Source organism: Sander lucioperca, chromosome 24, assembly GCF_008315115.2.
Source record: "Sander lucioperca isolate FBNREF2018 chromosome 24, SLUC_FBN_1.2, whole genome shotgun sequence".
NCBI classification, from domain to species: domain Eukaryota; kingdom Metazoa; phylum Chordata; class Actinopteri; order Perciformes; family Percidae; genus Sander; species Sander lucioperca.
Window position 1 is genome coordinate 15663142 of NC_050196.1, and position 15339 is coordinate 15678480.

At 41.1% G+C, this 15339-nt stretch overlaps 1 protein-coding gene across 1 annotated transcript; it reads left to right on the forward strand.

The window, feature by feature from the left end:
• The first annotated feature begins 864 nt into the window (after positions 1–864).
• Positions 865–14946, forward strand: mrps9 (mitochondrial ribosomal protein S9). The gene is made up of 11 exons (XM_031291759.2): positions 865–994; positions 1334–1516; positions 5362–5424; positions 6087–6117; positions 6216–6295; positions 10348–10433; positions 10764–10839; positions 10962–11130; positions 12555–12663; positions 13393–13562; positions 14543–14946. The coding sequence occupies exons 1-11, from the start codon at positions 875–877 to the stop codon at positions 14632–14634; spliced, it is 1179 nt and encodes a 392-aa protein (XP_031147619.1). The 5' UTR covers positions 865–874; the 3' UTR covers positions 14635–14946.
• Positions 14947–15339: the final 393 nt, after the last annotated feature.

Genomic DNA, 15339 nt, shown 5'->3' on the forward strand with positions numbered 1-15339 from the left:
GACTGATGTCTAAGAGATGATAAAAAAAAAAGCTGCGTAATTGAAGCAGCCAATGTAAGTGACTATACTCAATTCTTTTATAATGTTCTGTCCTTTACACATTTTCTATTTCCTCATTTATCTTTTGAGGCAGATTTTTAAAATGGTGTGGTCTGTTGTCATGTGGCTTAGATTATCCTTCTCTTCTTTTTCTTGTCATTTTTTTTGTTTTTGTTTTAAAGAGAGGTTTTATAAAGAATATTACTCTTAAAAACACTTTCAAGCCCCTGGCCATATAGTGGCATAATGGAAGTGGATGTGTAAAAACTTTGTTTATGATGGTGTGGGTTTGGAATTAGTCCATTTTCCACTGTCATTAAAGAACACTTACTGTAAAAACATACAGCATTGTATAAGCTAAGCCTTTATTGATCCTTAGAGGAGAAATAAGATTACACGGTATGATTAATAGCAGTCCAGTAGTCTAGCATACATGTAAACAGTTTGTGAATAATATGTACTGTGACACTTAGTGTTGTCTGTATTAATATAGCAAAATAGAAATATAATAGTGTATTAGTTTAGTGCAGCAGTATAACAATGGACTGTAAATATTAATAATATTAAGAGTCTATGAGTATAATATAGACTACTAAACACTGATGCCAAAGCTATGTTTTGCTTTATTTTAAAAAGCTGTGAAAACATTTAATTTTGGTGCATTTTGTATTGCATGAATAATAACAGTTTTAATGAATCAATAAAAAAAAATAGTTACTAGGTTATGAACAATGATTGTCTGGTGAATTCTGGCTATATTTTCAAAATATTTGTTTTAATTTGTATTTTACAATTCATGACACGTGTCTCTGACGTCAGAGAACTTCCGCCCTCGATGTCATCGTCGTCAGTAATCATGGCGGCGTCCTGTGTGCGAACCGTGGGATCGATTTTCGGGAAATGTGGGAATTGCAGCTCGAGTTTAAACACAGTCACGTCGCAGTTAAGCCGACAGGTAACGTGCGATTTTTACTTCGATAAACTAACAAGATATGTATGTTAAACAAACGTGAACGCATGGAAATTGACTACAATGCACAAACACTGACGTCCTTGAGTTAGCATCCTCTTGCAGCTTCTGCTAGCCGAAACTGCTTGACGGATAAGTGAAATAACAGTCAACCGACGTTGCATTTAGCTTTATTATGGTGCTATAGACTTTAAATTATCTTAATTTGAATAAGTGAACTCCTAACTAAAGTTCGGCTGGATGCTGCTCCACATATTTAGCAAGTAAGCATAGTTTGCGTAATGTTACATATTTCATAATAGCTCCAGCTGTCCTCCTCCTCAGGTCCTGAGCAGGCAGATATGTGTGAGCTCTGCCCTCCACAGAAAGAACCTGGCGGCTGCAGGACCAGAGAAGTTCACGATGGAGTTCATCCAGAAGCAGGTGGAGGAGTTTAACATTGGGAAACGGCACCTGGCAAACATGATGGGAGAAGACCCCGAGAACTTCACCCAGGAGGACGTAGATGTAAGAGACAGAGTGCATTGTGCTTTACTGCATGCATGCAGGCAATATATATGGGCGCCTGCTCTACCAACTGAGCTATCCGGGCGCCCGTGAATTGTTGTTTTTAATCGAGAATTGTTTTTTGAATCGAATCTTGAGCCTAAAAATCGATATTGAATCGTGACATTTTCTGAATTGTGCACCCCTAGAAAAGACCAAAACTAACCCAACCATTGTTGTCCAAAACTATTAAAAACACATCAGTGAACCATGCTGTGTCACTGGGTGACATGTTCCTTCATTACGGTGATCACACACACACACACACACACACACACACACACACACACACACACTGTAGTTTATTTTGATCTCACATACACCGTGCTGCTGCTGGAAATACTCACTAAAGCACCACATGTGGATTGATCCGCCACTGAAAATAGTCCCCAAGAACACTATTTACTCCTGTTTGAGTACAACTTTTCCAAATACAGCAGTGCCCCGCTGTTTTAGCCTTTTTTAACGATATATTTGTGGCCTATTTATATTTATCATAGTAAGCAATGGGTTTGTGGCTGAATGACACAGACAGGATGGGAAAGTTTGGAAGTATTTAGACATGAACTGATGCATTGTTGGTCTTTTCATGGAAATTGTTGACAATAAGAAACATTTTTATGGTGAGCAGGATTTGTTGCTATTGTTGAATTAGAGACGCGCCAAAAGTCTGACAGAGCCCATTTGTTTGTTGAGCTCCGGAGCAGTTGATGTTGACAGGCAGGAATTAAAATGTTCAGTCCCAGAAAAACATGTCTACAAACAGTTTTTACAACTGTTTTGGTGGACAGTCAGACAGATGCCCCAGATAGCCTCCTCTCATGAGACCGAGTTTAAAAGCCACAAGTAGTTAAAGCATTTGAAACAATGATTAGGCTGCCTCTTTCAGGCTGGAGAGGTGTTGTGTTTTAAAGCTCTGTGGTCTCTTCACATCATCGTCTTCATTAGCAGTCGGTGCTCCACCAGCAGCCGGCAGGTGGGGCCACCTCTGGCTAATCCGCTGCGTCAGGGATATTAGCAACGCCCTCAAACGCACACCCGCATGCTTATTCCAGATTTTGGCAAACACATAAGCTCTCACTGCTCCAACCATTTAGCTTGATTTCTCACTTTCCCTCACCCAGTCCCCAGTGTCCCTCACAAATAATGAAGAGAGCTGTTGGCGCCAGGCTGTGAAAGCCAAAGCGATGGCTAGCATCCCAAACTTAAATGTGTGGAGGGAAAAGGGGAACATTTGGGAGGACTGGAGAGGTGCGGAGAGAGGCACCTGATAAATCCCTCAGCCCAGGTTTGGAGTCCAGACTCTTCAGGTGTGACGGTGATAAAGACCCAGGAAAACTCAAGAGGATGTTTAAAAATGAAGACTGACCACAGACCCATAAATATCTCTTATGACTGAAATATATTTGAAAACAACATTTTGAATTATACAGGACTTTCAAAAACTTCTATTGTTTTATTAAGCCTTTTTTTTTTAAAAAAAATTCAAAAAATACCCTTTGGTGGGACTGCTAGTACCCAGTGATTAGTTTGAGCCACAGTTAGACTTCCAGTCAGCTTTCTTTCAAAAACCATTGTGCAAAAAAAAAAAAAAAAGGTGCAAAAACCTTTTTTAACATTTTACAATTGGTTGATTAACTGATCAGTTCATTGACAGAAAATAAATCAACAGTTTTGATGATTGATTAATTGTTTACGTCCTTTCTGTTTAATATCATTGTAAATGAAATATCTTTTGAGTTTTGGACTAAGGCTGCACAATGAATCTCAATTTTATCGAAATCGCAATATGGACTAGTGCAATATCCAAATCATATGGGGGTGCAATGTTTGTCAAAGGCAAAATATGGGTCAAACCATTCTGAATGAAGTATTGTGGTGCTGCAGAGACGTCCCGGCCTATAAATCCTATCCTACAGACTCAAGAAAACATCTTTGTTTGGTACAGATCCTCGCAACAAATCACACTATAATCATTTAAATGTTTGTAGTTTTAATGTTTTTCAAAGAAAATGAGAATGATGATACAAAAGGTATCATTTGCATCCATCCTCATATCCTGCAGCCCTATTTTGGACTGCTTGTCGAAACTAAACAGGACATTTCAAGATGCCAGCTTGTCTCTGGAAAATACTGTCCGACATTTTTCACTTTTTTTTTTTTTTACGACATTCTGTAAAGTAAAAAATGAATTCACAGAAACAGTACTTGACAGAAGAATCGACAATGACACTAATCGTTAGTTGTGCGCTATTATAAACTGTCTTGCGTCAGACTCAGAGAGCAACATCTAAATGAACACAGGAATTTAGGGTTGCAACTACAGATTGACATTGACATTGGAGCCCTGCCGTGTGCAAGCTATTTATTTGTTTCGACTCGGCACCTGCCCTCTGTGGTTTGGATGTGCATGCATACGCCTACCTGCAGCTAAAGATTGTCATCATTAATTAGTCAGTTGACTATTATTGAGATTATTAATAAATCGTTCCGTTTGTAAAATGTCAGAAAATAGACGAACCAAAAATGTCTGTCATTTGTTTTTCTCTTAATCTGATCTGATTTAAAACTATGAACTAATTATTTCATAAGGCAGTCAAGAAAAAATAAATTATTAACAATTTTATAAGAATTTTTTTAGTCATTCACCAAGCAAAAATAGGACTTATCGACTAATCATTTCAGCACTTCTGGAAAGAAAAATGTGGTTTTGTAGCTTTTAAAAAGCTCCTCAGGCCATCTAGCTGGATTTTTGTTGCTGGCCTGTTGAGGCTTTGTATCCCACTTCATTTGGTCACGGGTGACAGTTTTGATTTTGTCCCTGGGCTTGTTCAAAATTTGGCACGATTGATTTCACCATGTCGTTGAAATTTGTAAAAATTCAACACCCTCCTGAGACGTGGCACTGCTCGGTTTCTACAGGAGGCGGTTGGACTCTTTCTGCCTCTGTCTCTCCGTCTCTGCTCCCTCGGGGATCTCTGTCATACTGTGCTGAGGCTCGGGGGACACACACGGGTGTCTTCATCTGTTCCCTGCGTCTCTCTGCCTGTCTTTCCCTTTTCCTCTTTTACTTTTTACCCTTTAACTTCTCTTCCTCTTCCTGTTTCTCCCACGCTCACACACACACACACACACACACACACACACACACACACACACACACAAACAAACACTTCTCTCGACCAGCCCCTTTCTTCCTGCTTTCCGTCGTTTTGACAACCTTAAAGGCAGCAACCTGCTCCCTCTGTGCAGCACCTGCTGCCTCACTAATTGAACCGACATAGAGGAGGAAAAGGAGTGGAGAGATGGCGGGATGGAGGAAGAGAGAGAGATGAACAGACTGTCTCGATAAGTGTGGCGGGGCCAGCACACTTTCTGTCTCCCTCTCTTCTCTCACACACACAAACTTACAGTGCCATCTGTAGCCCTGCTAATAACGCATACACACACACAGAGCAGAGGATGAACTTGGAGTGAACTCTTGGATGTCCACAGTGTCCTCTGCTCACTGTCACCCAGGCCAGAAACTTGTGCCTTTTTTTGCTTGTTTTCTCCTCTAACTCTACAGCAACACACAAACCCAAACACACACACACACACACTCACCCACAAACACACACACATCACGCTCGCCTTTCCTTGAACCCGCAAGCAGCTTGCATGCCTCTTCTTCTGTCACTCTCACTGTCGTCCGTGGGTGTGACCTCCGTTGCTTGGACATGTCAGCGTTGTCATGATCTGCCATTTCTCAAACTGCCATTTCCCTTCCTGTTATTTATTCATTTATTTTCTTCTCTCACCCACAGAGGAGTATAGCCTACCTCTTCCCCTCCGGCCTGTTTGAGAAGAAAGCCCGGCCCCTAATGAAGGTACAGTACGTCTGTGTGGGTTAGACTCGTATAAACTTCACTGTCCTACCATGTGTATGGCTGACATGGAAGTTTAAAGGCTGTGAATTCTTAAGTTTCTAATGATATAAAGTCCTATCAAACTGATCTTACTTTTATTGGGTGGTGTAACCTGTGTGCCATTCGGCGACTTTCTCACATCATATGTCGTTTCCATTCACTTCCGTAATAAAACAAGACAAGAAAATGCCACTTTGGTTCCCAACCTGGGTATCGGAACCCCCCCAAGGAGTCCGAAGATAAATCTAAAGGGATCACAAACTACTTTTTCTGCTTTAGGTGCCAAATAATATTAATAATGTTTTACTTTGCATGTAAATCAGTGTAGAAGAAAAGCTTGAAAAATGGAGATGGATTGGTCCAATTTAAGCTCATATTTAACGTTTTTACTCTGCAAATATAGAAATTACAAACAAATAAAACACCATGAAATGGACAGGGAGTTAAATTACATAAATACATGAATGCTGGATATTAAATAGATCGTACATTTCATAAATATTTGGAATATCTATGCCAATATTTGCATATATATCAGCTGGACCCACTGACCTAAAATGACAAAATATTTGTATCGTATTCTCTTTAGATATAATGTAATAATCTGCTGTTTTTATTTCCAGCATCCAGAGGAAATATTTCCGAGGCAGAGAGGTATGTAATCTGTGCACTTGATTACTTTTTTAAAAAATTATAAATGTTTCCAGAATCGTGAGTATAGTGTAAACTGATTGTCTGTCCTGTCTTTAAAGCTATCCAGTGGGGAGCAGATGGGCGGCCGTTCCACTTCCTGTTTTACACCGGCAAACAGTCCTACTACTCCCTGATGCATGTGAGTACCGCAGCACTGTCGGGTTTTTATGCGAGGTGGAGGTAAATCTTCATCCAGCTCAAGTCCCTGGTTCTTCCTCACCTGCCCGCCCCCTCCCCTCCCCTCCCCCTGCACCCTCGGGTCGTATGCTAGTCAGACAGAGTGAGTTGAGGGAAGGCTGTGCGGTCCCTGAGGAGATTCAACGTTAGATCCTCTTTTCCACACGGAGAGCTGCGGCTGAATAGAGCCGGGGTGAAAGAGAGGTGGGAGATTAGAGGAAGGTGTGGTGGAGGGAGGGAGGGAGGGAGGGAGGGAGGGAGGGGGGCGGGCGTCAAAGGTAGTCCGGTTTAAAGGCTGATTCTCTCAGGAATACCTGCATCTGCATGTGCTCCAGAGCCAGTCAACAGTGAGCTGAAATTGTTTAATATTTCAAAATCAGGCATGACCAATATTATGGGCCAATTCAAAGAGAACTCAAAACCTCGCCAGACGGAACCAAAACTAACGGCAGCGCTCGTGCAGGAATATGTATTTTAAATGTTTAATAGTATCTCTAATAGCCCGACTGATACTGGATTTTTTGAGTTTTAAAAAAAAATAAATAAATAAATAAAAAAAAAATCCAATAACAATATATCAACCGATGGATGGAACGTCTTGACACAAATCATTATCTTTTCTTTTTTATTGTGATACAATACATACATGAGAGATGAATGGAAAGGGTAAAAGAGGGAACACGAGGCAGCTGATAGGAAAAAGGGGTTATTTGTAAGATTACATATTGTTTTCACATTTAAAGAAGAAAATGTCTGTGGTGCTTTAAAAGAAACAAAACAAAAAGAACCAAGAGGGGGCACCAAAATGTTGGGCAACACCGGCCCTCTTACTGTGTTGAGAATATTTAAAGATGTTTAATTTTGCTATTTGAATGTATAAATAATAAGAAATGAAAAAGGGAATTGAACAGAAAATGTATTTAAGGTCCCAAAACCTTTGACGTCCCATTAATAAAACCTAAAAAAAAAAAAAACGTGCAGTGAGGTTTTGGGTGAGATGGAGAAAAATAAACAATGTACAGTGTGTTTTTGTGTCCGGATTTAAAATTATTTGAGGTGTGGCACGTCTGGCTTGTCAGGCTTTGTCCCGCCACGGGGAGCGACTCCTCCATGGGGGATTTAGGGGGGAGGCAGGGTGGGGCAGAGAGGGTCCTTGACAGGAGGAGGAGGGGGAAGCTGCTACACCATTCACCTCTGAGCAGACCTCCTCGTTCTTCCGCTTCCTCCTCCACCTTTTGTTGTCTCCACACGCTCAACTGTTACCTTCCCGTCTGCTGCTCACCTTGTTCAGACGTTTCACGCATGAGAGGCGTGTGTCTGTATCTAAAACGCACAGAGAGGTGTGATTTCTGAATATTGGGCCAAGCTCACACTTCTTACACACACACACACGCACACGGTTTTGCCCTGTAGCAGCAATCTGCACCCCCTGCTGTTGGTTTAAATAGGTATGTCAGACATGTCTGAGAGCTCGTGCTGCCTGTCGGCATGATCGCAGGCTCAATAACTCCCTTTTACCCTTGTGTTTTTTTTCCTCTTCTCTTTGCTGTCTTGTTTCCTCTTCTTCCACTGTTCCTCTTCTTTTCTTAAATCCTTCCCATCTTGTGTCCATTTCAGCAACCAGCCCACACACACACACACACACACACACACACACACACACACACACACACACACACACACACACACACACACACACACACACACACACACACACACACACACACACACACACACCTCAGGAGTGTTGCCAGGAGGGGGCAGTGGCGTGAAAAGCAGCCTTCCTGCTCGGCTGCTCTCCTCTGGCTGTTGTTGGGCTCAGCCAGCGTGGCACATTAACCTGCTCACTGCTCCACTGAGCCCTTTTATGGCCATAACCCTGGGGAACCTGCAAACACACCTTCCCCCTTCACTTTAACCCCGTCTACACCTGCATACCGAATAAACACACGACAGTCAGGAGTAGATATTGTACCAGAGAGCTTCTTCATTGTTGCCTTTTGGTTGAATTTAAATGCGTCTTCCTTTCATAGCCTTAAACTTGAAGGCCTTTCTCTGCATATAAAGACCACTTATTGAATAGAAAGAGTGGAGCTAGCTGTCGGTCTCTGTAACAACTTTGACTTAAATGAATCCAGATACTGGCCTCTTTCATCTGGCCAATCCATGCAAATTATTCCTCGCCATTGTCGGGCCCAGTGTTTGCAAACTTGTAGCGCAAGCCCCGCTCCGCTCCTCCTGCCTCCTCTTTTTTCTGATTTTCTATTACACTTTTTTTTTTCTTTGCAAAGAAAATTGGATTTTGCTTAATGCTTTTTTTTGGTACACCCCTCCCTCCTGCCCCTCTGTCGCTGGTCGGTGTGGCAGCGGATTAGGCACACTCTATCAAGAAGGAATTAAAAAAAACATCTGGTGAATAATTGACGGGGAAATGAGTTCTCACCCAGGCACTGGGTGGCTGAGGTGGGGGTGCCTGCCTCAGGGACGTGACCGGCATGCCCCCCCCCCGTCTGTCTCTCTGCGCCTGTCGCCTTGACACTCTCCCCCTCGGGTTATTCCCAACGCTAGAGTGATCTAATGACGAGTGAAACTGTCCTGTCATTTATTTAGTTTTGTGTTTTTTTTTTTTGCTTTTCTTTCCAGCTTTGCTTCAGGCAAAATACAGACACAGGTGTCTGGGTCAATTTAGTCCAGAAACTGTGAACACATGAATGGATGAAGTTTTTATTATTGCGTCATGTGTCATGGGCATACAAGACACCATAAGACAGATCCAGACGATGCTCCATAAAGTCTCTGGAACTTCAGTGTCTACAACTTAAGTCATAAGTTGTACAGTTAGTTATGTTTTATTTCTGTGTCATGCCAAACATTTTGGCCCATCCCACATGGGATTACAAGACACCACAAATTTACTTATTTAACAAACATCTTCCTGTCGCATATACAAATCATTCGGAGAAATACATGAATACATATACACATACATATATGTATATACACGTACACACATACACCACACACAAACAAATTCTCATCTACAATTCATCTCGATAAAGAGCTTTTTTCCTCTTCTCCCAAGCTTTATCTAGATAATTGGCTAATTTACATGTTTCATATGTGAACAGCCATCTCAGTCTTTGAGCATCATCCATATTTACCAAGTCAATCTCTGCTTTTATCCTACCAAACAAAAAAATCAAATGGTCATATTCCGATAGTTCAGATCAGACAAACCACTGTAATTTAGGGCTGCACGGTATTTCGGGTTTTTGTTATCGTATATCAACTGGTGCAATATACATATTGCGAAAGAGACAAGTTAGTTGAAAGAAAATATCAGTAGGAAACTGCACTTTAAAAATAAACGCTTACATTATACTTTCGAGTGGTGCCGTTTATCTTCAATTAAGTGTTTAATTTGTTCATTCGTTTGAGGACAGGAAAGTTCTCCTGGTGTGCACTCCTGACATTCTCCCACCGTGGCAATCTGCCATTTTGTGATGTGTGGGAATTAGGCCTGTAACATGTCTAATTGACAGTTTTTAAAATCACAGTTTCTTTGTTTATCCACAATTAAATACCAACATTAGCTAAGGTCTTGCGTATGACTGGTAATTGTCGATTTTGTTGAGATATGCCAAATTGTAATTCCACAAGTGATTATTCAGACTATTTATTTCAATTGTTGGCACTTGACCCTATACATGTTCAAAGCAACAAAAATGACAAAGGGAGGATACAGTTAGAACATGTTTTAATAAAGAGGCGTGGTTTACTTCATAGGCAGTGTACTTGTTATATTTTCTGGGTCACAGGACGCTGATATAACTAAAAGATGTATCCTGGAATTCACTCAAAACTTGAACTTGTTTTAAAAAAAAAAAGTTTTTAAATTTGGAAGACAATTTTAAATGCAAATATTTGAGACAATTATACAGCAACATTTGGAATTGTTACAGCTCTAGTAGGAATGGGTGATCCTGAATGTTGAGCGTTTTTGGTGCATTTTAGGAAACGTACAGCAAAACCCTGAAGATAGAGAAATACCAAGATCGTCTGAGAACCAAGGGACTCTTCTCCCAGGACGTCAAGCAGATGTAAGTAGGGGAACACTGATATGTAGGAAAACACTCCTGGGAAAATTTAAGATTTTACAAACTGTTGACATTTTAGTGACGTTTTGTTTGTCAGTCCACACAGGCACTGGTACTACAGTCAGTTTTGATGGCTGTTGCAATGCTCTTACCTAATTATATGAAAAAATGTTAACGCTTTAACACTAGGTTTAACGCTAGGTTTGACGCCAGGTTAACCTCAAATAACCAGCTTTAGCTGTAAACAGATCAGTCTTCCTCACCACTTACACTTTTGATTTTGGACTGGAAAATGTAAAAGTCTGTGTGTGTGTGTGTATCTGTCTTCATCAGCTCTCTGGGCACAAGCAGGTGGCTAACAAAGGAGGAGCTGGAAGCGTTGCTGGTCGAGACAATCTCCACTCATGATGTAAGGAGTGCATTTCTTTTCTCGCGCCCTCCCCTTCTTGTCGGTCAAATTTTTTCTAAAGAAGGATTTTCACATGCAGCCAGTGGAGTTGGGCAGACTGACACTTTTGTTGTTTCCTTCAGTACGATCGCTTCATCCGGCTGATGGAGCGCCTGCTGTCCATGCCCTACTGCGCCACCGAGCAGGAGTTTGTCCTTTGCTACCGCCGGCAGCTCGAGGCCCTGTCCAGCAAGCAAATGGTGCCGATGCTGGAGCGAGATGACAAGGGCGTGGCCTTCAGCACCGCCGAAGGTAAATTTACTTCCTCGTTTGTCTAATTTACAAACATTTTTGGAAGATAAAAGTGCACATGCTTTTTTTGCCTGTTGAATGTTGTAGAACTGTTTCTAGATCCCAGCTGAAAGAAATGGTCAAATCTATAATACAAACACCAAAAATGTAACTTTAATCTCCATTTAGCCAAGAAATCCAGGTCTAAGGAGCAATGGGATTACTGATATTATCCTGGTATTGAAACCTGAAATTTTTAAAGTGCTCATATTATGCTTTTTGGCTTTTTCCCTTACCAACTCCCAACAAAGAAGGACCAGAAGTGAGATGTCTCACTCTGGAGCTAAAACAGAGAGCTCAACACACCAGGAGAAAAGAGGAGCTGCAGCAATGTGCAGTACAACAACATGGTGTTTTTTGAAAATTAAACCATGTAAACCTATTCTGATAACCTCTAAAACCAATTATGAACCTGAAAACAAGCATAATATGAGCACTTTAAGATCTTACCTCCTTGCTGCAATTTCTGGGCACCAAGGTCAGTGTTCCAACCTTTAAGTTTATGTCTTGGACAATTTAGGAAGGAACATAAAACATTTACCTAAACCTCTAAAGACAAGAATAACCAGAACGCCAGTAAACCAACACTTCAAGGCAGTGTAACAATTATGGTTTATTTTACGGCAAACAAAAATGATAAATGGTAAATACAACTAAAAGTAGAAGCTGAAAAACAGCAGGGTCTCCAAGGCCAAAACAAACAAGCCACGCTACATAAAACGAAATAGAAACCGTGACTACAGACTCAAATAAAAATACACAGACCTCCCTGTAAGCGCCACATAACTAGAGTACATGAACAACTAACAGCCACCAACACGGAGTAGTTTTCTCTACTTCAACCAGCACGACAGGCAGCTCTGTGGCCAGAGGAAGGGCTGGGGCCTTGGCTCTGCGAGCTTATATGCAGCGTCTCTGATGACCTGATGAGGATCAGGTGTGGATGATCTAGCCAATCAGACCAGCACACAGACACGAGCAGCCCTCTTAAGTTAGGACCAACGGAAGTCAGGTTCAAACATGTTCTTGAAAGTGGGGTTTCCGTAAATGGACGGAAACGTGTATTTACATTTTTGAAAGGCACTGGACTACTTAGAAAATGATACTATAATGAAATGAAATAAATAGATAACAAGTAATTACCAGTAGAAGGCAGTAATGCAACGCATAGGATGCCAACTGCCGTAAAACCCTAAAGAAAAAGAAGAAGACAAGCAGCCCTCTTCCAAAAAGAGGCCCGAGTAACGTTAGGGAACGTAACCTTCAGCTTTAATGTAAAACATTTGACAAACTGCATAAATAGTGCTTTTGGAGTCTGTTTCCTCCGCTGTTGATTGTATTTAATGATAAGAAAATGGGAGACAAAGGTGTGTTTTTCCTCTCAGGTCGGAGGAAGACGTCAAACTCCTCTGTGGTTCTTCGAGACTGCGGCTCCGGACGCATCACCATCAACGGCGCAGACTACCTGCACTACTTCCCCATACTGCAAGACAGGTAGGACAGCTGTGGGAGTGTTTCCACTGGGAACAAATAGATGCTTTTCCACATCGCAGGCTCCTGCAGCGTCATTCATAGACAGATACCATTTTCCTTAAAATGCAAGACCTGATGTGTTTTACTTCCTCCCCTTCGGGGAAAAAAATTAAAAAGCAGCTTTTTCGCTCTTCACAGCATCGCCTCGTTTTTTTTATTTATCTCCTTGTAGTGAGTTAATTACACAGTTGAGTGGTTGTGTGTCAGTGTGTGTGAGGATAGTGTGTGTGTGTGCGTGTGTGTGTGAATGTCCAGAGCTGGTGTTGTCACGCAGTGTGAGGACGGGCTGTATTTGGAGCAGAGAGGTGACAATTGACTTTGTCAGCAGCCATAGGCCATTCAGCCGAAGACACCATCCATAACACAGACACTTTCTTTTCACACACACACACACACACACACACCCACACACACACAATCTTATCCTTTTCCTGCTGAGTCAGAAGTTAGTCTGTAATATGCAGTGGTGAGATTGTAAATGAAAGCTTTTCACAGTGCCGGGATCCTCTATGCTTGTCTGAAAAGTCATCCAACCAGACATTAAATTAGCTAAGCCTCTGCCGTTTGATACCACTATCTGTTAAATAGCACACACTCTCTGCTCTGCCCATTCAACCACGCTTCATTCTTCCACCTCTTTTATTATCTCCTGGTCATTTTCTTCTTTTGCTCTTTTTATCCCACTCTCAGGGAGCAGCTGATGTTCCCGCTTCAGTTCATGGGCATGCTGGGACGCTTCGAGCTGGAGTGCACGGTGAGCGGCGGCGGGCGGTCCAGCCAGGCGGGGGCGCTGCGGCTCGCCGTGTCTAGAGCCCTGCTCAGCTTCCTGTCTGAGAGAGAGGTTGAGACAATGAGACAAGGTGGGCCGTTACTATTTGCAGCGGGGGGTTTACATGTTTTTTTTTTAAATCACTTCTTAAACATAATTTTAAAGGAAAGCCTTTGTGCACATTAAATGTTTCTTTCGTAACATCATTTTTATGTCCCTGTTTTATGATTCCGTTTCTTGTTTTTACTTTGCCTTAATACTTTGAAAGCACTTTATAACTTTGTTTAGAAAAGTGTTATATAATAGTTTTTTTTTTTTATTTTTAAGTGATTTATTTTCCATAATAAGTATTCCCTACCTTCCAAGTAACCATTAGGTTCTGATTGTGAAATACAGCTCGCAGACACTTATTTGAAACAGAGTAATCCATCACAATAATCTTTTAGTTATTTATTTTGTGAAGAATTGATTACCGTTGCAAGGTGAGGTGGCATCAAGCAGCAGCCATATTAAATCAATCACTGACTGGGATGCAGCAAATCTAAAAAACTTGCAATGTGCACAGTACACTGTTTGTAGTTAATGTACGAAAAACATGCAAAATTCCCAGTGTGATCCTTTTTTTTTAAAAATAGTAATACAATTACATTTTTGGGGACGTCATCCTGAAACGGTTTGCGGTTATGATTTAGTAATGTTCCATCAGCTGCCATGTATTGTCTGTTCTCTGCACCTCACTGCTGCACAGTGTGTTCCCTGTTTGAGTTATTGCTCGGTTGACGATAATATAGATGCATTATGAAAATTCTGCAGCTAGAGTTCAGTTTTGGGTGAGGCTTATTTTAGTATCAGAAAGATAACACGCAAGAAGAAATGCAGACAATGCATTTATGTTATAAAATAACAATGACAGACTAAGATGCAGCTGAACAGAACATTGAAAGAAAGAATATTAAAACTCATCTATCCAAAAAGTAACCCAGCGGTGAATATTGACATTAAGGTGCACTTTGTCTCATGATTCCCTCCTCTTTCCATCCTGTTTCATTTGTCTCTTGTTTTTATTTCCAGCCGGTCTGCTGACCCCCGACCCGAGAGTGAGGGAGAGGAAGAAGCCAGGTCAGGAGGGAGCACGAAAGAAATTCACCTGGAAGAAACGCTGAGGAGGAGAAACCGCCTCCCCTGAACTTAAATCTGGAACGCTCAGACTGACTTCTGGTGTTAATATTTCCCCCGGTTGAACTATTCCCTCGTCTGTTTCCCAGAGGCTGTATCACTTCAGTTGTCCTCAGTTTATTTAAGCTCTTGGAAGAACACAATCAGAGATGAACGGGCCGCCATGTTTCAATATGGAGCATCGACTCAACAAGCTGCAGTGAGCCTCTTCAGCCACCAGATGGAAGTGTGTGTCAAGGAATAAATGATAAAGATGAATGTGTATCAATGTATTAAACAATAAATGAGGTTTTATATTTTAAAAGTATTTTTTTTCTATTTTTGCTTGCAAATTTGATCAATTTTAGATGTTTTCTACACCTTTTTTCAGCATTTCACTAAATGTGTTCATGATATATCTACATACTGGTTTAAGGTTCCTTACATTTGAGAAGCTGGTATAAGGTTTTTTGCTTGATAAATCACTTAATTTATTATTTTACAATTAAAATTATCAATTAGATTTTTTAGCAATTAATTGTCCAACCTTTTCAGTACTAAACTTTTCCAAATCTGCTGATAGTTTCCATCTCGTGTCATTGCTATCTTCAGCCACAAGATGTCGCCAAATGCACATAGATGTTTAGCAGACGTTCTTCTGCTAATTATAACCTAGTTTTATACAGTATGATTATAAGCCATATTTATCTGTT

What these genes read in the sequence shown, in the direction of transcription:
- mrps9 (XM_031291759.2), top strand. Translation starts at nt 875, where the DNA reads ATGTCATCGTCGTCAGTAATCATGGCGGCGTCCTGTGTGCGAACCGTG. An exon ending in CGTCGCAGTTAAGCCGACAG is followed by an intron (nt 995 to 1,333) that starts GTAACGTGCGAT and finishes CCTCCTCCTCAG; the next exon opens with GTCCTGAGCAGGCAGATATG. An exon ending in AAGCCCGGCCCCTAATGAAG is followed by an intron (nt 5,425 to 6,086) that starts GTACAGTACGTC and finishes TTTTATTTCCAG; the next exon opens with CATCCAGAGGAAATATTTCC.